The sequence below is a fragment of the Marmota flaviventris genome, chromosome 10, assembly GCF_047511675.1.
Source record: "Marmota flaviventris isolate mMarFla1 chromosome 10, mMarFla1.hap1, whole genome shotgun sequence".
NCBI lineage: Eukaryota > Metazoa > Chordata > Mammalia > Rodentia > Sciuridae > Marmota > Marmota flaviventris.
In genome coordinates, this window is record NC_092507.1 from 103,780,826 (window position 1) to 103,801,095 (window position 20,270).

A 20,270-nucleotide genomic window follows, 5' to 3' on the forward strand; every position below is an offset into this window, starting at 1 on the left:
GGCAGGGGTGATCTCATCCTTGCTGAATTGGTCCACACTTACTCATGAGCACAGAAGTGAACCCAGGGGCACCAGAGAAGCTGCCCATTGCTGTAAAGGAAGTAGATCACAGGGTACTACACCCACCAAGTCGGCCTTGGAGTAGAGTGGGTGGTGGTGGGTTAATAGCTACAAAGGAAGGGAAGGGGAGGAGCGAGGAACTGATTTACTAGGACAACTCTTAGAATGACTCAGAAGCCTGCAGAAAAATAGCCTGTTATCCCACATCTGCCTCATTGCCAGGCGATGAGGTACTTCCTCATTGCACACCCATAGGCAAAGCAAAAGGGAGGAGGAGGAAATGGGATTTTTCAAGTTTGTGAGCCTATTCCAACACCCAATACTTTGTTTTTAACCATTTCAGACATTTTAGGTCAAGTCAGTATTTAATAAGCACCTATTATAAGCCTGGCCCTTCATCTTATCTTTCAGACATCTTTCTCAAGTTCTGTGTCCTACATTATTACTCCAAAAGCACTTGGGCTGCTGTGGAGCACCTTGACAAACCTTTCTGTACTTCATCTACAGTTGTAGGAATGACCCTCTTCAGCCTACCATCAATAGGGGGAGGCATGCAGCTGTTTTTCTGGCTCTAATGTTGGTTTTAAAATCATCCAAGCCCATTGGCTGGATCAGTTCTCAGGAGAGCCAGTCTATGGTGAGCAGAATATGGCACAGGTTTGGAGTTACAAGTCCATATTTGAAGTCCGTCCATTTCCATTTACTAGCTCTATCACCTCTGAATTTCAGATTTCTCTGAATCTCATTCTTCCCATCTGCAAATTGGACACAATGATATTTTGCAGAGTAGGACTGATTTCTCATACTTTAGATTAAATATCATTATATGAAGGAACATAGCACAATGATGACATGATAAATGCTTGTTTACTTCCTTCAAACTACTGACCACATCCCCCCACCACACTGAAAACTGCATGAAGGCAGGCTGCTTCGGCCCTGAGTGTTGTGCTTGCTTAGGTTGAGTACTAGATTCCTAATACTGTCTTGCTAAAATAATTGTCAAGATTAGGAATAATGTATTTAAAGTAGCACATTTGTGCTTGCTTCAGCAGCAAATATACTAAAATTAGAATGATAAAGTAGTACATTATTTGTGCATTAAAAATATTTGTCTTGGCAGTATTTAAAATAACGTAATTATTATTAATTTAACCAGCAGTATCAATTTGTAAGCTGAAGTGCAGCCTATGGAAAAGAAAACCAGAAATTTTGACCTCAGGTAGGGGCGCAATTAAGGAAGCATCCTTTTCCCTCAGTTATCTGGTCTTATGTAGGTCTTACTATCACCAAGATCTGTTTATCTCTTTACAAGGAGGACATTCATTCATTCATTGCATCCGAACGTTCTTTGTTTCAGCTTGACTACAAACGCCATTACCCCCACAGTATAATGGAGCCTAGAACACAGGAAAGTCCCCTCGACTGGCAAGGATAGTGTGGAAAAACCACACACAAATTTGCAATTATTTGACTTCTGCTTAGAAGGCAGGTCAGCCGGGTTTAGGTTCTCTCGGTGGAATCGGGTTTCTCCGCCCCGGGGCTCCAGAGACAGAATCCTATTCTGCTTCAATCGCGAAAATAGAAGGGTGGTCTTTGGGTGCTTCATCTTTGAGCCCTAGCTTCCAGCACCACACCCACAGGCGGGTCCAGGAAAAAAGGAGGGAGCAGGGAAGCCACGTTACTAGGTTTTTCAATAACTAATTCTAAATAGACACCAAAACACTTCATTTACTAACATTTTGGATAAAATCCCTTTAGGTCACCAGAAGCCCGCCATTCCTAAACTTCCCATACCATACAATTGGGGTAAAACACGAGACCCTCGCCACGGCCCAGCCCAGTAACCGCACAGAACGTTGAAACTTGCAGAACCCGGCCCGGGAAGGGCGCTAGCCCACCCTCGAGCCCACCCTCCAGCCCCGGCCGGAGGAGATCGCTTCCTCCCGGAAGTGACGCGAGCTCAATCCCAGTTTGGCTCTCCCCAAACAAAAGGGATCTTGGGGCCCCGGGAGGAGCTTGAATGACATTGGAGAAGCCCCTCCTCCGGCCAGCGCGGATTGGGACTAGCGTTGTAGAAGCGAGGCGGCGATTGGTCCCGGTGAACGCCAGTGCCCCGGCCGGCGGTTGAAGGGGCGGGGCTTCGGAAGGCTGCGGATGGGGAGCGGGTGGCGGAGGCGGCTGGGAGTGGATCCCCGGCGCCGCGGAAAGGTAGGAGCTGCTGGTGCTTGGGCTTGGAGGTGGCTGGGAGGCCGGGTTCTCAGAAGAAGAGCAAGGATAGACGCCCTGGTGGCCTCTCGCCACGGCCCCAACTGCCGCTGGGCCCGTCCCCTGAGGGGGCGGGGCCGTCTCCTCCACCTCTCGGTATTCCCTGAGGAGGCGGCTCCTCATCCTTCGAGGGTCCTCGCAGGACTTATTGTCCTTGGTCAGTTTCCAACTCCACAGAAGGGGCTTCCCCCTTGACACCCCTCGTTTAAAGCCCCTTCTCGCCCCGCGCGCATCAGCCTTGGCGGAGGACTCACAGATTCCCATTCTCTAGGCTGCTCCCCCAGCCCCATTTTGTACCCCCCCCCCCCCCGGAGGCCAGGCATCCCTCCTTCCACCTGTCCTTGCTCGCAGGGGTGGAACCGGTGCTAGTTTTCATCGTAGGATAATATCAGTATTTTCCGAAAAAAAAGAGGGATGGGGCGAAGCACACATCAAAGACGACCCAGACAGCCAGCTTCACAGACGAAGCGGCCTTTCCCCTCTTAAATTGTTCCCATCCCCCATTTTCTGATGCTTGCCTTTCCTCCTGCAGCCCCTAGGATGGTCTGGTCTACTGCAGAGAATGCAGAGCTGCCCATCTTTGGGACTTTTTTTAAGACTCTGGAAGAAGGAGGGAAATAGTAAAGTACCTCCTGTCCTTCCCCCTTTGTACCTTCCCTTTACTCTGTATTACTTTGGGGAGAACCCAGCTTTTAAGGGATTTTTAGGTTTCACTTGGTTTTCATTTTTGCTTTCCACTCGATTTCTTCCCTGGAAACTTGATGAAAAACCCTCCTCTTACATTTCACAGTGAGGTGGGTGTGTTGGGTATCTGCAGAGTTGGCCTTGTGTGGGTAGGAATGCAGTGTATATTGTTTGACAGTCAATGAATAACAGCCTATTTTTAAGTGAAACAGTATAGATAAGTAAGTAACATTCCATTACGGATCAGTATCTCCCAGTTGGGGTGGGTTGGTCTGTTGCTCAGGGAGACTGCAGTTAACCTTGGAGGTGTACTGCAGTTTGAAACAAAAGGCAGGAAGTGTTTGAAGAAAATTCAGGTTCAGTTGGCTGGGTTTATGATTAATCTGGTCCTGTGGCCTTTGATTACTCTGTAGCCCCTCTTATATTGAGTTTTTATCCCCAGAGGAAACTAATACATATACAATGTTAATTGGTTTTACAATGCTGGTATCATATACCAAAATTTAGAGTATGAAAATAAGAGCAATTTTTAAGTCTCAGAGATAAAAATAAACTCTAGAAAAAAGTGTTTCTGTAGTGTGCTCATAAGAATTTTTACATTGGAGAAGCCCCTGGCCTTCATTTCAGCAGGTGCATGGTATTGATGATTTTTAACCAGTGTTAATCTCCAGTAATCATCTGTGGCCAGCACTATCCATTATATCAAAATTTACCATATTTTTAGCATTGTTTCTTCTGTTTTATTCTCAAGTCCATCTCACTACTATTACCTGTAGCCATAGTTGATAGCAATGAGAGGCAAGGAGTTGGAGTCACAGTTATTGTAATGGCTGTTGTCTTACCTTCCTGATAAGACTTCTGAAGGTAGACTTGCTGAAGGTGATTATTTTTTTTAACTTTATTTATTTATTTATTTATATGTGGTGCTGAGGATTGAACCCAGGGCCTTGCACGCACCAGGTGAGCGCTCTACCACTGAGCCACAGCCCCAAGGTGATTATTTTTTAATAGTTAGGTTCCAGCGTTTCAGAGCCATGCTCATAGCTCACAGATCTACTCAGTGATTGTTTCCAGATCTCCAGGAAAACACAAAGAAGAAACTGTGGAGGGTCTCTCCAGCAAACACAAAGTTTACTGCAGTAGGAGGGTAAGACATGGGCCCTCAGCAATAGCAGCAGAAAAAACTAAACGCAGAACAGGAAATCCCCAAAAGATGTATCTTATTACATGAGCAGAGAACAAAAAATAAACTAAGGTAAGAGAGTTAAGGATACCAAAGTAATGGTGATTGCCAGGGCCTTAATAACAGAGAAAAAAGTAAATAGGGTTCTTTGATTATTTGGCACAATAAACAAGACCTGTTTTATTCACCTTTGGGTCTTGGAAATCTTTCCTCTAACTTTTTCAACATCTTTTTGTTCATGTTAGATGAAGAAAAGCATTGTATATAGAGGATTTTTATGTAGATGTCTAATGTAGTCTCATTAAATTATAAATTCTTCGAGGGTATATAGTATTTTTTTTACATCTTTGTACCTTTCACAATACCCCATGTATGACTTAACAAGTGTTTGTTGAATTTAGTTTAAAGCTGTCACTTTAGAATGGACTGGAAAGATAATGCACTAATAAAATATGGTACATCTTATTAGTATAAACAGTCTACTTTTTGTATAGATTTAACTTGATTTTCTCTATCTTACAAAACTGTATTATCTTAAATGACTCTAAAACACTGAATTTCCTATAAAATTTACTGGTTAGATAATAGAACTTTGCCATCATGAAAGATGAACTACACTTAGGAATATAATCAGTAGTGTCATTTTAGGATCCTGTATTTTTAAGAATCTGACCTGATGGGAGTGAAGTGAATTTGGGAGAGCACACTAGGGAATGTTTGCTAATTTTTGTTTAAGAATAGTTTCTGAGTGTTTGGTTTTGACATATTATTGTTCTACTCTGGAATTTTTAAAAGTGGGTTCTTAGGTTTTTTTTGTTTTATTTTGTTTTTGGTGTGCTGAGTGTTGAACTCAGGCTCTCATACCTGGTATACAAGCATTCTATCACTAAACTACATCCCTAACCCTGATTTTGTACTTTTTTTTTAAAATTTTTTATTGTTGGTTGTTCAAAACATTACATGTTTCTTGATATATCATATTTCACACTTTGATTCAAGTGGGTTATGAATGATTCTGCAATCTGATTTTGTACTTTTAAACTAGCACTAAATATATTAATAGGGCTGGGAGCTGTGACACACACCTGTAATCCCAGCAGCTTAGGAGGCTGAGGCAGGAGAATCGCAAGTTCGAAGCCAGCCTCAGCAATTTAGTGAGGCCCTAAGCAACTTAGCAAGATCCTGTCTCAAAATAAAAAATAAAAAGGGCTGGGGATGTGGCTAAGTGGTTAATTCCCCCTGGATTCAATCCCTGGGGGGTCGGGGGGAATACACACACACACACACACACACACACACACACACACACACAAATACACACACATATAAAAAGTAGGGGCACAGAACACTTCTGGGTCCCTAACTATAGTCATGGTGGGCATATTATGCCCATACTAGTAGTTTATTTCTAGAGGAAATCTGTCCAGAGTCTGTGGTGGTTGACACTAGGAGGAGGTTGTCAGACTGTTAAGACCACTAATTCCTGAATTTTTTCAGCTAATAATTAAAAATCAAATCTTCCAAGTTTCACTTCAAACCATTTCAGTGAGAAAATGGCCTTTTAATTGTGAGGCCATAGAATGTGTGTGTGTGTGGCACAACTTTAAAGGGTATGGCACAACTTTAAAGGCAAATTGGCCTTCTAATCCCAACTTTGCTACAGTTTCATGTGTAACCTGGAGTAAAAGCAGAGTTTTTCTTCTGCTTTACCTCAGTTTCTCTTCACTTTACCTCAGTTTCCTCAGCTATGAGATTGTGTGTGTGTGTGTGTGTGTGTGTGTGTGTGTGTGAGAGAGAGAGAGACAGAGAGACAGAGAGACAAAGCAAGGGGCCCACAGATAGGAAGTATTCAATAATTAAAAGATATTATTATTACTCTTATTGTTAGCACTTGGCATGTGAGTTAAAGAATTAATATAAAATATTCTATTACTCCTTTAATGTTTTAGCAAAGGTGACAAAGTAGTGTTTGATTATAGTTTTTAATTTTTGAATCTATCAGTATATAGTTAGGATTCTTAAGTAGAGAAGTAAAGCTTGTGTATGTCATGATGTCAGACACCTGAACCAAGGATCTATGTGTCTATCTGTCTTGGAGTGTGCATGCTTTTGTGCATGTGTATGTGTGTGTGTGTGTAATTTTATCATGCACATTATCTTTCTGGAATTTTTTTGACTCAAGGAAGAAGAAAGGCAAGGGATTAAACCATCCGTTGTCATCTTTGTGAATTATCAGTTGCTCTATTCTAAACTCTTAACGGTTTAATGGCACCATTCTGAATGTCAGATAAATGGCTTTTGTAGGTACTGTGATTACTGTGTGGAGTTGTATGTTCTGTGAGATGTAAGGGATTTTCAATGGTTATGTTGATATAAAGTAATTTTTGCCTTATTTTTGAAGACCATCTCTCTTGCTTCTTCAAAAGTAAGGAGTGCTGGGCTGGGATGTGGCTCAAGTGGTAGCGCGCTTGCCTGGCATGCGCAGGGCACTGGGTTCGATCCTCAGCACCACATAAAAATTACAAAAAAAAAAAAAGTAAGGAGTGAGTATAGGAACAACCAAGGCTGGGATAAGAAGAAAATATGGACAGGTAGGTTAAGTGTGAAGGTGGGGGATAGTAAGGGTGGGAGTTTGTGAGTTGAACAGGATTATAAAGCAGGCGATGAAGTAAACAAATTATATAGTTCCTCCCTGACAGGTATTTCCAAACTGTATGTTTTCAGGTATAGCACCAAAGTTTCCAATCTAAATGTGTCCTTTGCTGTTGAATGAATTACTGACTTCTGGAGCCACAAAGAATATAATCCTTAATTGTTATTGAGTTTAAAGACTATATCCCATAATTGTTAATGAGTTTAATAGAAAGTAGAAAGGAAAATAGAGGAGCACAAGATGATGGAGCTTACAGACAAAAAAGATGACTCACCCTGAGCCTTAGGAGCATCTTGCTCCTTTGTTGCAGATTCTTTGTTGCAGAACTGCTGGGAGAGGTAGGTTGGAGTGTGCTCTGGCAGTCTACCATCATAGAAAAGTGACAAGCCAGGAAAAAACAAAGGGGGGACAGGATGAATTGTTTTAGCAAGAGGTAAGAATTATAAGTCATAAAGGAGAGAAGGATGAAAAAGAACAGATGGGTGTGAAGGAAAAAGAAGCACTAACGTTTTTTGGGGGGGTGCCCATTGCTTGCTTTCTGCTAACAAGTCCTTTCTGTTACGGCAGGTGCTGTAGGAACAGTAGAACCTGTCTAGTTCTTAGCTGGCTTAATAGTTAAAGGAACAAATACAAATGGACCTTTACACTGGGGTTGTAGCTCAGTGGTGAAGCACTTGCCTAGCCCTCTTGAGGAACTGTGTTTGATCCTCAGCACCACATAAAATTCAATTAATAAGTAAAAATATTGTGTCCATCTTCAACCAAAAATATTTTTAAGGGTTGGGGCTATGGCTTAGTGGTAGAGTGCTCACCTAGCATGCATGAGGCACTGGGTTTGATCGTTAGCACCACATAAAAATAAAATAAAAATATTGTGTCGCCCTAAAAAATAAAAATATTTTAAAAAAATATTTAAAGATACAAACAATGTTTTCCTTAAATTGAGGACACAGGATAAATTTTCTTAAAAGGCTCCATCTCCAAAGGCTTCTTCACTTTTAAGCCCCTGACACACCACACTAGCTAATTCTATACATGTTCCTCTTGGAGATCTAATAACTTCTCATTCAGCATGTCTCACGTCACAGTCATCATTTCCCCCTAAAACCAGTTCCTTTTCTAACATCCTCGTTTCTGTTAATGACATACATCTAGCTACCCAGTCTCAAAACCTCAGCTGATCTGGAATTATTTCCCCTCTTAAGCTTTCTAAATGGAATCAGTCACCAAGTTACTAAAAGTGAATTATTTCTTTATAGTATGTCTGGTATCATTTTGATATCACTTTTCCATATTGCCACTACCATTCTAGTTCACATGTTTTTGCCTCATTTCTGTGCTGTTAAATTTTTCTACCAACTGTTTTTCTTCAGTCAAGTCAGCTGTGTACCTTAAGCCTCAGCCTTCCTAAAACTATGCTTTCATTATCATAGTTACCTGACTACAAATGTTTAGCAGCTGCTCCTTTCCTAAAAGATAAAGTCCATTTGTGGACTGGGATTTCAAGTAATGTACGTTTCTTTCCAATCAATGTTTGTTTGTTTTGTTTATTTGTTTTTTTGAGTATCCCTTTAAAACAAAGACTATAGGGTGCTAAGTTTCTACAAGTTGAATAGTCACAACAGTTGTCCAGAAAAGTTCAGTCTTGTGAGACAGAAAACAGGTATGGAACCAGATGAATGGATGTATTAGAATGTAGATACATATGCATTCTGCATTTAATGTAAAAATAGCTGTGATATTTTTAGAAAACCCACTTCTTAGTCATTTCAAGTTAAAATTGTAACTTGATTAAAAGCTATAAAAATTCAGTGGAAGCAAAGGATGCTTTTCACTTATATTACTAAGGGCATAAAAAGCTAGTCTAGGCAGAAGAATGTCCTTTCCTTTATCCAAGTAGTGTGCAGATGTCATTGGCCTGAACATGTGTAGAACATATCTCAAAAGAGACTTTCCCTAGCCAGGCCATCTCCTCCCTTGAAACAGATCAGCCCAAGTCAGGAGTAAATTTGTTTTGATTTTTAAATTAGGCTCATGAATGATAGACAATGGTGCTCCATTGGAAAAAGGGAAAACTTCATTACCCTTAAAGATGAAATCAAATGAATGATCTTTAGGTATGAGAAATGAGAGATTGGCCAGTCACTAACTCATTTAAATCCTTAACTCCTATTAGAGTATGTGTTGTTATCCCCATTTTATAGATGAACCAGTAGAGCTCAAAATGGGTCAAGGAACTGAAATGACAGAGCTAAGATACAAAATAACCTCTGTAGGACCCAAAATCCAGGCACTTTCCTCTGTAACATACTCTTTCCCCTACAAAATACTGTCCCTGAAGAACCCTGGAGCAAAAATAATTACTAGGTTTGTTGTTAATAGTCAGTGGATACCAATTGTTAAATTTTTTTTTCCAGTAATTTGCAAACAACATCACCAGTTAATACTTCTGTCAGAGTCTTGTGTGAAGTTTTTTGTTTGTTTGTTTTGTTTTTTCCAGTTTGGGGAGGATCAGGTTATGAACATAGCCAAAATAGACAAACCTTAACTGTTTACAGTTAATCCTCCATACCTCTATGGAGTTTCTATTTTGGAATCCTAGAGGAGCCAATGACTGTCTTGTTCAAATGAAGGATTTTTGCATTCCAGGCTTCCTCTAGAATTATGGTCTGTGAATCATTTTACTGAAAATAAAATCAGTCTATATGTTATTGTTCCCTTGAAGTGACTTTATTTCAGAAAAGCAAAAATATAAGGGACCAATAGATGATATAAATTTTCAAACAAATTGGGTTGAAATCAAGTTATAATTTAAGCTAAATAAAACCAACTAACAGATGTTGAAAAAGTTCAAACTTCTGATAATATTCTGATGTTAAGATATATATCTTTGTCTTAAATTTTGAATGAAAAAAAATGTAATAATGTAAAACTATTATTTGTTTTCATTAACATCCATTCCAGTAGCTTAACTAATGTAGTTATTCTGGTTTGGTCTTATCGCAGTAAGAACACTTGAAAGGGTGTAAACAGATAGATATCCAGGTAGACAGACCTGTTTTTAATGCTTTGTGCTAATGTCCTCATATGAAGGGAGAGATATTTGAATGTTTGTTTATGGGCATATGGCTACTTCCTACTTTTCGTGTGTGTGTGTGTGTGTGTGTGTAAATCTTGCTGGCAACACATAAGAGATACAAAAAGAGGAAGAGACAGATGCATGCATACTTGTACAGATTATGCATGAATCTTAGAACTGAACAAAATAACAACTGATACCTGCCCTGGTGTACCAGAAAGTGAATTAGAATAGATCTTAAAAACACATGAGTGCTAGACTTTGTTAAATTTAACTATACTTACGTACTCAGTACTCATCTGTAAAATGAGAGTGCTGAGGTTATTTCTGAGATCCCTTCCAGCTTTGTGAATCATATTTTAGCCGAGGTTGTTTTACCACACCATTTCATAGATAAAATGAACTCAGATGTGAACAGTGGTTACCAGGTAGCAGTCAGTACCAGGAAGACTCAGCAGTCAAATTACCTGGTTTTATCCCATTTTTGCCATGTACTAGCTATGAGACCTTGAGTAGGCTACTTAGCCTCTATGTCTCAATTTGCCATCTGTTAAATGGGGATGATAGTGATGATGATGGATTTGTTAAAATTACAGTATCTATCACCTAAGGTGATTGTGAGGATTGAATTAGGTAATACATCAAGTAATTGGAACACTGTCTGGTACACATTAATGTTTAGCTCAATAAATGTGTATTTTTTTTTCCATTATTACTATTATTGCTTGAGTTCTTTGGCAAAAACTATGCTATAGAATCCTGAGGTGGTGGTGATTATGTTAGCATTATTCATTTCTGTAGTAAGCATAAATCTATAAAGCCTGGTATCCTAGAATCTGCTTTAAATAGAATACTATGTATTTTAATAGAATACTGTAATGTTATAAATGTTGACCTTGAAGAGTTTAACTGCAGAGCTGGTCTCTTGAGACTACTTCAAAATATCTTGACAGTATTGAATAGATAAGCATCTTGATCTCTTAGCACCACTGTAATTTCTTTCTAAGTGCACTATTTGTATTATTACATTTCAGGATAACTCAAAGCATCATTCCTCAAAGGATCTTAAAATTCACAGTCTCTAAAAATGTTCCTGAGCCATTCTGTTTTATAGAATGCTATCTCTAATGTAGCTAAAACAAAGCAGATTGATAAGACCAAGGCAAGGCTTCTGAGAAATAGCATGTCATGGACTCTCATACTTAGGAGAAGGCTTAGAGTTGTTCAAATAGTGTTTAAAAATAGTAAGTGGCACACGACTGTAATCCTGGCTATTCTAGAGGCTGAGGCAGGAAGACTGCCGGCCTCAGCAACTTACTAAGACTCTATCTCAAAATAAAAAGGCCTAGGGATATAGCTCAGTGGTTAAGTACCACTGGGTTTAATCCCTAGTACTGAAAAAAAGAAAGAAAGAAAATGGTTAACAAGTTGAATTATTTTGTTTGGCTACAGTAAGAGTGCCACAGACTGAGTGACTTAAAAACCAGTAATTTATTTTCTCACAATTCTGGAGTCTAAAAGTCTAAAACTAATCCTTTGCTTACAGAAGATTGTCCTTCTGTTTCTTCACATTGTCTTACCCTGACCCGTCTGAATCCAAATTTCCTGTTATACAGATACCAGTCATGTTGGATTAGGCACCACTGTAATGACCTCATTTTAACTTAATTACCTCTTTAAATACTCTGTCTCCAAATTCAGTCACATTTTGAGGTACTAAGAATTACGACTTCAACATGTGAACTGGGGTGAAGGGGAACAATTTAGCCCATTAATACATATATTATAGGGATCCAAATAGTCTATCAATGTCTTTTACTTTCAATTGAGAGAAACTTGTTTTGAGACGATGGTAATAAAGTAGTTTATAATTGCTTAATATAGAATTCAATAAAATGAAATTGGTTTTTATACCTAATTTTAGAACTTTTGTAAATAAAGCAAGAACAGTTTTCTTTAACATGTGTGCAAGAGATATACTTTCCTAGTCATAAAATTACTTTCTTACAGTATATTGACATGTTTTTCTTCCTTAGCCTGATCCTAAAATAGAAATGAGAGGAGCTGATAAGCCCAGCTACAGGGTGTGTTGGGGGACAGGGGTGGGCAGGGAGGGGCTGAAGCAAGAAGATCACAAGTTTTGATCACAAGTTTTTGAGGCCATCCTGGGCAATTTAGCAGTACCCTTTCACAAAATTAAAATAATAATAATAATAATAGCTGAGAATGTAACTCAGTGGTAAAGTGTCCCTGTTCAATCCTTAGCACTAGAAAAATAAAAAAGAATGAGAGAGACTGTTTAGAGTGTTCTACTACTCTCTTACCCCAAATGCATAATTAACTCCTGAAAGCCAGAAGTGCCAGAGGGTAGGGAATCTTAAGTCTTTTTGAGATAGTTCAGGTAACAGATTAACACTTTCTACCTCATGATAAGAGATGCTTTGCCTCCATTTGTGTGCAATGTGTCAAAATGCTTCTTCTGTCATATATGACTAATTAGAACAAAATTTTTTAAAAAAGAGAGACTAGTAGAATAGAAGAAGGGAATCAGGGAAGGGAAGGGGAGGTACTGGGGAATGAAATTGATTAAATTACACTATTTTTATTGAGTGCATGTATGAATGTACAATAACAAATTTTTTAAAAAAAATTGGTGCTTTGGATGCATTTTTAAAAATAGCAGTGCATTTTTGTCCATATTTAGATTTAGTATTGAGTCCATTGTAGCCCAAGTATAAGTTGCTTAAATTTGATATAAGTATAAAATAGAAATTTTACTGATCTACTAAGTTAAATAACTGATTTTAAAAATTACTAGCTGAGTTGATTTTTTTTTTAATGTGTCTTTAGATTTTTTTTTTTTTGAGGCATTTTTGTTGTTTTCCCTCTTTCATGTACTATATCATCTACTACTTGGAAAGAAATAAATCTTTCATTTCCACACAAAGACATACTCACACCCAGATACTAGACAGACAAACATTTTACTTGTACTCCACCCTGCCCTGCCCTGCCCTGCCCTGCCCCTTTGCTCACATAGCTATAGAAGCTGTTTGGGGTGTTTCATTTTCTGCCACCCAATTTCTGTATGCGCTCAGGTATTATCTAGAGAAGGGTAAAGGTCAGAAAGAAATGAGAAGAGCCCGAGCCACAGCAACATAATTCTTAGGCAAAAGCAGAATTGCACTTAGGGAGTTATTGTGTGTGTGCTCTTCTTCGTGTCCATAACTCTTTTGAATGCTGGCACGTGGAAGTTCATCTAGAAAAAGACTCAGGTTGTCCTGGCTGTTGGATCTAACTTGATGGGAAGTAGCTGTGAATACTGTGAATAGACTGAATGGTGTGCTGGGCAAGCTGATGTGAAATCACATATTGGTATCATAAAAATGTTTCTTACTTAGCCTTTAAATTGTCTTATTTTTCAAGGACATTGAAATATATACACCTTTATCCTTTCTTATTGTATATATTTATGTGTGTGTTTTTATTGAGAAACTCTAAAGCTGGCCATACCACAAAGGATGATAATATTCAGACAACTTGTCCACAAGTGGTTTTTATTTCAAATTTATAGACTGTATCATTCCTTAGACAGAAATATCTGTATGTAAACTCTAAGGAAAGTTGCGTCTAGGAGAAAATCTAATGGAAAGAATGAGCTGAGCATCTGGTTGGAATGATCTTGTCTTTCAAAGTCACTTAATGAATGATGACAATGACAAGTAACAGCTCATTTAGAAAATAAGTAGGGAATGAGTCTGTATACAAAGTGGCATGCCAAAAATCTGGCAGTCATATTTCTGATAATGAATATGGGGTTAGAAACAGCCTTTTTCTGAAAATTTTGGGCCACAAGTCTGCCCAAAACTGTTGGGTAGAAATTGCTGGATTAGCTTATTCAATGATTTGCCTACATGTAGTTGGTTCTATATTCTTGACCACACAATAAACCCACACTATTTCTCCTAAATTGAGAGATTCATAATTAGTTCTTTTGTTTGTTTTTGATACTGGGAATTGAACCCAGCGGCTCTTTACCACTGAGCTACATCCCCAGCCCTTTTTTTTTTTTTTTTCTTTGAGATGGGGGTCTCACTAAGTTGCTGAAGCTGGCCTTGAGGTTGTGGTTTTCATGCCTTAGCTTCCTGAGTTGCTGGGATTATAGGCATGTGCCACCACACAGAGCTCATAGTTTAATGACTGATTCTTGGTTAAATGAAACAACCAAAAATTTACTGTTGTAGTTTTCCCTTGACACTACCCATGTGACTTTTAGATTTCAGCAGTTCAAAGAGGCTTTCAAACTTGGTGCCTTAAAACACAAAACTAAATTACATTTTATTTAACAAATTTAAAGTCTGTCTTTTTTTCATTTTAATTTGTTTTTTTTTTTAGTTCTGGGCATTGAACCCAGGACCTTGCACATGGTAAGCACACACTTTACCATTGAGCTATACTCCTATTCCTCCGCTTTTTTTTTTTCAGTTTGCTGGGTATAATACAGCTAGGAAAATATAACTAAAATTGCATATAATTCAACATTTAATATTTGGACAAAAATGGGAAAAGTAGAAGGTAGAGATATATAATCAGCCTTATAGACAAAGGAGATGGTCACGGGTTGTTTAGAAGAGATGAGAATTTTCCTCACTGAATTTGACAGATTAAATATTTCAGTTGTAATTATATTTTTCTGAGTTCATTATTCATAAGTCATGGTGATTCAAACAAATAGACTTTTGTCAATTCAGAAAGTCTGTGATATTCAGAAGCTTATCCTTACAGTGGCACTAGACATCTTAAAGTAAAAAAGATTTCAAAAGCCCCTACCTTCCCTAATTACAGTTACAAAAGGGAAGTCAGATTCCTGATTTTTTTTTTTCATTTTTCATATTATTCAGTTTCAACTTGAAGAATTGACTGTTTTCTTCTTTGTCAGTGTCAACCTACAGCTGTCCATCCTATAATGACGGTTGACTTTAGTGAGATTTACAGATTGTTTATAGTATGGTCACATGGATAATAAATTTCTTATTGTTTTGCAGCATTGGACACTTTTCCACCATGCTGATGGCATTCTAAATATATTTGTCATTTTTTCCAAATTTTAATTGAGGAAAACCATAAGAGTTTATACTTGAGGACTGAAGTACGACTGCCAATTATCAGGTCAGTATACTCCCATCCCTGTCCACAGGAAGATCACTGCCATCATAATATGTAATTCAGTTTTACTTTCTTTATATTTCAGACAAAAAATGTTATAAAGTTTATGTTGAGATTATTTCACATGTGCAGAATAGCAAATTGCTAAATTTTAAAATTCATAAAGGTTACTGGAATAAGTTTATACTTGAGTTAGACAACTATGGCCCTGTTTTGTTTTTATTTTTATGTTTTTTTAGTTGTAGGTAGACACAATACCTTCATTTTGTTTATCTGTATGTGGTGCTGAGGATTGAACCCAGGGCCCCACATGTGCTTGGTGAGCACTCTATTGCTGAGCTACAACCCCAGCCCACTATTAACCTTTTTTACTTACTGTGTAAGATTTGATATTGGAGGCTGGGGCTGGGGCTCAGCGGTAGTGCGCTTGCTTGGCACTGGGTTCAATTTTCAGCACGACATATAAATAAATGAAATAAAGGTCTATCAACAACTAGAAAAAAATTTTAAAAAGTATTTGATATTGTATTCACTTAAGTTAAATGAGTTGCTATGTATTAGTAAAATGTTCCAGATATTAAAATTTGTGAGTTGAGCATGGTGGTGCATGCATATAATCCCAGCTACTTGGGAGGCAAGAGGATCACAAGTTCAAGGCCTGCCTGGGCAGCTCAGCGATACCTTATTTCGAAATATAACAACAACAAAAAAATACACACAAGGGTTGGGGATATGACTAAGAAGTAGACTGACTGCTCCTGGTTCAATTCCCAGTACATCAAAACAACAACAAAAAATTGTATGCGGGAGTGATTTAGGCATAGAGGTAGCAAGTTTGAGTGTTGTTCTTTATGTGTTTAACAAAGAGTCGAATTTTTTTCTTGCCTAGGCTGGACTACTTTATAATTAATTAAAGTGATTCTAAAGATTTTTATTGATTTTATTCTTTTATGATGATGTCTACATATCATAACAGGTAAAAGACTTTGATTTAGGTGCAATCCAATTTAGTTATTCGTATTTAATTGTACTCTGTAAGCTTAGAATTGAACCAAGATTATCTAGTTTGGTTTTTTTTCACCTATTAGAAATTCAGGGCCAGAGCAACTATGTAATTTTATTCCTCAAAGCCATATATAGCTAGCTGAACTATGGCAAAGCCAAGACTAAAATTCTATACTCTTCACTTTCAGTCCATTATGTTTTATCTGTATCACACTACTTCTCTAAGCCACGGTTTTGGATCTCTAAATAAGAATGTTTATAGACTATAAGGATATTGGAGGAAAGGGAGTAATTATATGCGTGAAATCTATCATTTTTAGTTCTATTTCTACCTTCCTACCTTGGTGCTTATATAGCCTTTTGATTTATTTTGTGCAGTTGGTATTTATGCAGTACCTTTACCACGTGCCCATTATTCTTCTTAATATAATAGGGGGCAGGCAGGGAGGAAGAACATTAGATGACAGGATATTTTCTCTGCCTTATTATCTCTTTATAAGGAAGGTAAAAACATGAAACCTGGAACTGGTGTTCATCTGAGAAACTAGTGTGACTCAACTAGTAGTTTAAATTCTTCACCATTCCAAAGGGTGCTATCACTGTTCTTCATGGGTGATTCCCAACTACAAAGGGGGCAGCTGAACGTATTTGTGATGTTACTGATTTTGGCTGCCTTCAATTTTGGTAATGCCTTTCTTAGAATTCTTTTGGAAAATGAGGGGCTAGTAGTTATAATAATTAAACCATTATATAGGTGGTATCAGGAACTCAGTAAGTTATTTTACATTTATTAACTCAGTCTTTGTAGCAACCTTATGAATTAGATGTCATCCTCACCCTTTTCAGCAGGTATCGCTGAGCTGCCCAGGCAGGCCTTGAACTTGTGATGAGACTCAAAAGCTAGTTCTTGGGGCTGGGGCTGTTACTCAGTGGGAGAATGCTTGCCTAGCACGTGTGAGGCACTAAGTTTGATCCTTAGTACCACATAAAAATAAACAAATAAAGTTAAGGCATTTTGTCCATATATAACTACAGAACATTAAAAAAAAAAAAAAAGCTAGTTCTTGAAGTGAAACTGAATATCTTCAAGTAAAAAAGATTTCCCATCTTCCCTAATTATGGTGGCAAAAGAGAAGTTGCCAAGTCCTACAACTAGCAACATGCAGACCTGACTGCAGAGCCTCGTGTTCTTTTCAGCATACCATCTCATATTAAATGTAGCTTTATTATAAGGTTTGTGGGTGTTTTGTTGTTGTTTAGGATTTTCTTTTCTTTTTTTTTTTTTTTTCAGTTTCACAATAACTGTTATAAGACACGTCTCCAGTACTAAAGTGAGCATCATTAGTTGCTGCAATTCAGTAGTTGGAAAGTAAGCAGTTAGAGCCGAGGTTCCATTGAGGATAATTTGCTATGTGGTAAAATATTTGTACAGCATGTTCTGAAACACAATCTAATAACACATTGAAGTCTGCATTTTGCCCATTTTTCCTTCACTTTCACATAGTAGCCCTGATGGAATCAGTAACTCTTGTGTGCCCCCTTCAAATTTAATAAGAGTAAAGAATTACTGGAATGTTTGTGAGTTAGTGATGTTGTGATTGACTTTAAAGAAAACTATATGAAAGTGGTAATTTGGAAGCAAAAAGTAGGAGAGAAAAATCATATTTGCTCTACCTTGGAGTTATATAATGTTATCTTACCATATACACTGATCAGAAGACCCATCAGAGAATGTATAGCAGACTAATCTCTGTCCATAAGTGTTTATGAGAAATTAGTGTTGCAAAAAGGACTGAAATCTTGCCATATTATTTGTCATTTAACATTTCAAAAGATGCAAATTCTTGTGGAAGTGTGAACTTAAATAAGTGAAATAAAGTTTGTAGTAGTCTAGCCAATTAAGATGTTTAATATATTTTAAGAAGTCATTTAAAAGTGTGTTTGCATCTGGTTACATTTGTATGTTTTACTACATGAAATATAAACATTGTAATAGTTGTTCTCTGTGAAAATAAACAATTTAAAAGAAAAGTCATTCCCATACTTTCATCAAAAATTATCTTTACTCAGATTTCATTTCAACCAATTACAGACAGATGTCAGAATATTTTATATATAGTTTTGGAATTTGGTTATAAACCTAATACTTGGGGATCTTTTCTGGGTCTAACCCCAGGACTCACACATGGTACACAAGCACTCTACCACTGAGCTACATCCCCAAACCTTTTGTGTGTGTTTATGAGAGAGGGAGAGGGAGGGAGGATACTGGGTATTGTGCCCAGTGACCTCTCAACTGAGCTACATCCCCATTCCTTTTTATTTTGAGACAGGGTCTCACCAAGCTGCTCAGGCTGGCCTCAAACTTGAGATCCTCCTGCCTCAGCCTCCCTAGTAGCTGGGATTACAAGCATGAGCAAAAATTGGTTACTAATTCTTTTTGAGACTTAGGTTATAAATATGCCTGGAGAAAAAAAGATAAAAAATATATCTTTATAATGAAATCAGTGATTTGAAGTGAGTTTAATTTTTTCTCAATATGAGATTAAAATCAGAAAGCTCTTATGTTTCTATTTAATTGTGACCATTTCTTTGCTCAAAACATTTTGTACTGTAATTCTTGCTCTTTTCTCTATCTCCCTTTTTTTCCCCCTTTAATTGTATCGGATTAACTGTCTTGTGGAGATTGGCTGATTGTTGTCATTGTTTTAGGCTTTCAGGATGAATCTGGAAAAACTCAGCAAGCCTGAACTCTTGACACTCTTCAGTATTCTTGAAGGAGAGCTTGAAGCAAGGGACCTTGTTATAGAAGCATTAAAGGTATGTTAAAAGGAAAAAGAGAGGTCATCATGTTTTGAAAGTCATTTCATTGGTTGGAATTTATATAACTAGGGTATTGCTGTCGTCCTCCGTAAAGTTGAGTGGGGGACATATTGACACTTTCTATAGGCTGCACATCTGCAGAAGTCTTCACACCCTCAAAATAATTCCTTTGGTGTCTACCTGGTTTCTAGACCTTGAACTTCATTCTTTTAGTTTAGTGCACCTTAGTTGTTTTTGAACTCTTTGAGAATTTGATGAAATCTGCTTCCTGAAAAGTATATATATCTGCCGCAGTCCGGCTGCAGCAAAATAACCGGGGGGTAACGAATAACTTGTGTACGTTGATACAGCAGGAGTGGAAGCCGTTTATTGTAGGACAGGAGTGGTATTTATACATTCCACACAGCTTATCTAATTAACATAAACTAGATACAGCAGTTACTTCTCAAACCACTCCCTCTGGCATTTTGCCAGGCACCATCCAGACTTGTTTACGAACTCTAACATTCCCCTGGCAAAATGCCAGGTGTTATTTTGACTTGTTTACAGACTCTAACATATATCCATATTCCAAATTTCAGGATATAATATTTGGGATATCAAAGACCCCATGCAGACATGTATGGCTTCCTTGGGCCCCAGATTAAGACTTCTGATTTTTTTCTTTTTCCTTGTGATATTGAGGATTGAACCCTGGACCTTGCACATGCTAGGCTAGCTAGCACTCTTTCACTGAGCCATTCCCCTCACCCAAGAATTCTTACTTTGAAGTATTTGGTATCTGTTAAAATGTAAGGGACTGGGGAAGTCATACGTTAGTGAGGATAAGAAGGTATGTGGAAACTCTCTGTAAAGTCTGTTTAAAAAATACAAGGGCGTGCTGGGGTTGTGGCTCTGTAGTGGAGCGTTTGCCTAGCACATATGAGGCTCTAGGTTTGATCCTCAGCACCACTTAAAAAAACAAATAAACAAAATAAAGGTATTGTGTCCATCTACAATTAAAAATAAAAATTAAAAAAAAAAAACGAGGGCATAATCCCTTTCAAATGTCATGAGTTCTTTACACTTTTGAAAGTATATTTCCCGTTGAGTCTTGCAAGCATATTTGGACAGCAGAAGACAACCTTCAGGGTATATCTGTATGAGTGGTAGACAGAAGATGTTCCCCCAAAAGGCTAGGGGAACTAGCCAAAGGTGAGACTTGAGCATGCTAAAGAAACATTAGTCCCTGCAAAATGCAACTTATTAATCAAGGGAATTTTTATATAAAAGATTAAATTGATATGCATCTTAAAATTGATTTAATGTTTATGAAGTGCTCTACTGTACTTCTCAAAATTTTCCTAGCT

At 37.9% G+C, this 20,270-nt stretch overlaps 1 protein-coding gene across 3 annotated transcripts in view; it reads left to right on the top strand.

Annotated features, from left to right (window-relative positions):
• Positions 1 to 2,198: 2,198 nt before the first annotated feature.
• Cttnbp2nl (CTTNBP2 N-terminal like) overlaps positions 2,199 to 20,270 on the top strand; it is a 56,027-nt gene continuing 37,955 nt past the window's right edge. The window contains exons 1-3 of one of the 3 annotated variants that reach the window (XM_027940333.2): positions 2,199 to 2,271; positions 14,973 to 15,096; positions 18,811 to 18,918. In XM_027940333.2, coding sequence (XP_027796134.1) covers positions 18,820 to 18,918 — 99 coding nt within the window. In that variant the 5' untranslated portion in view covers positions 2,199 to 2,271; positions 14,973 to 15,096; positions 18,811 to 18,819. Of the gene's footprint in view, positions 2,272 to 14,972; positions 15,097 to 17,391; positions 17,430 to 18,810; positions 18,919 to 20,270 lie in introns of those variants that run through there. The other 2 variants (XM_071618188.1, XM_071618189.1) reach the window with 2 other exon arrangements.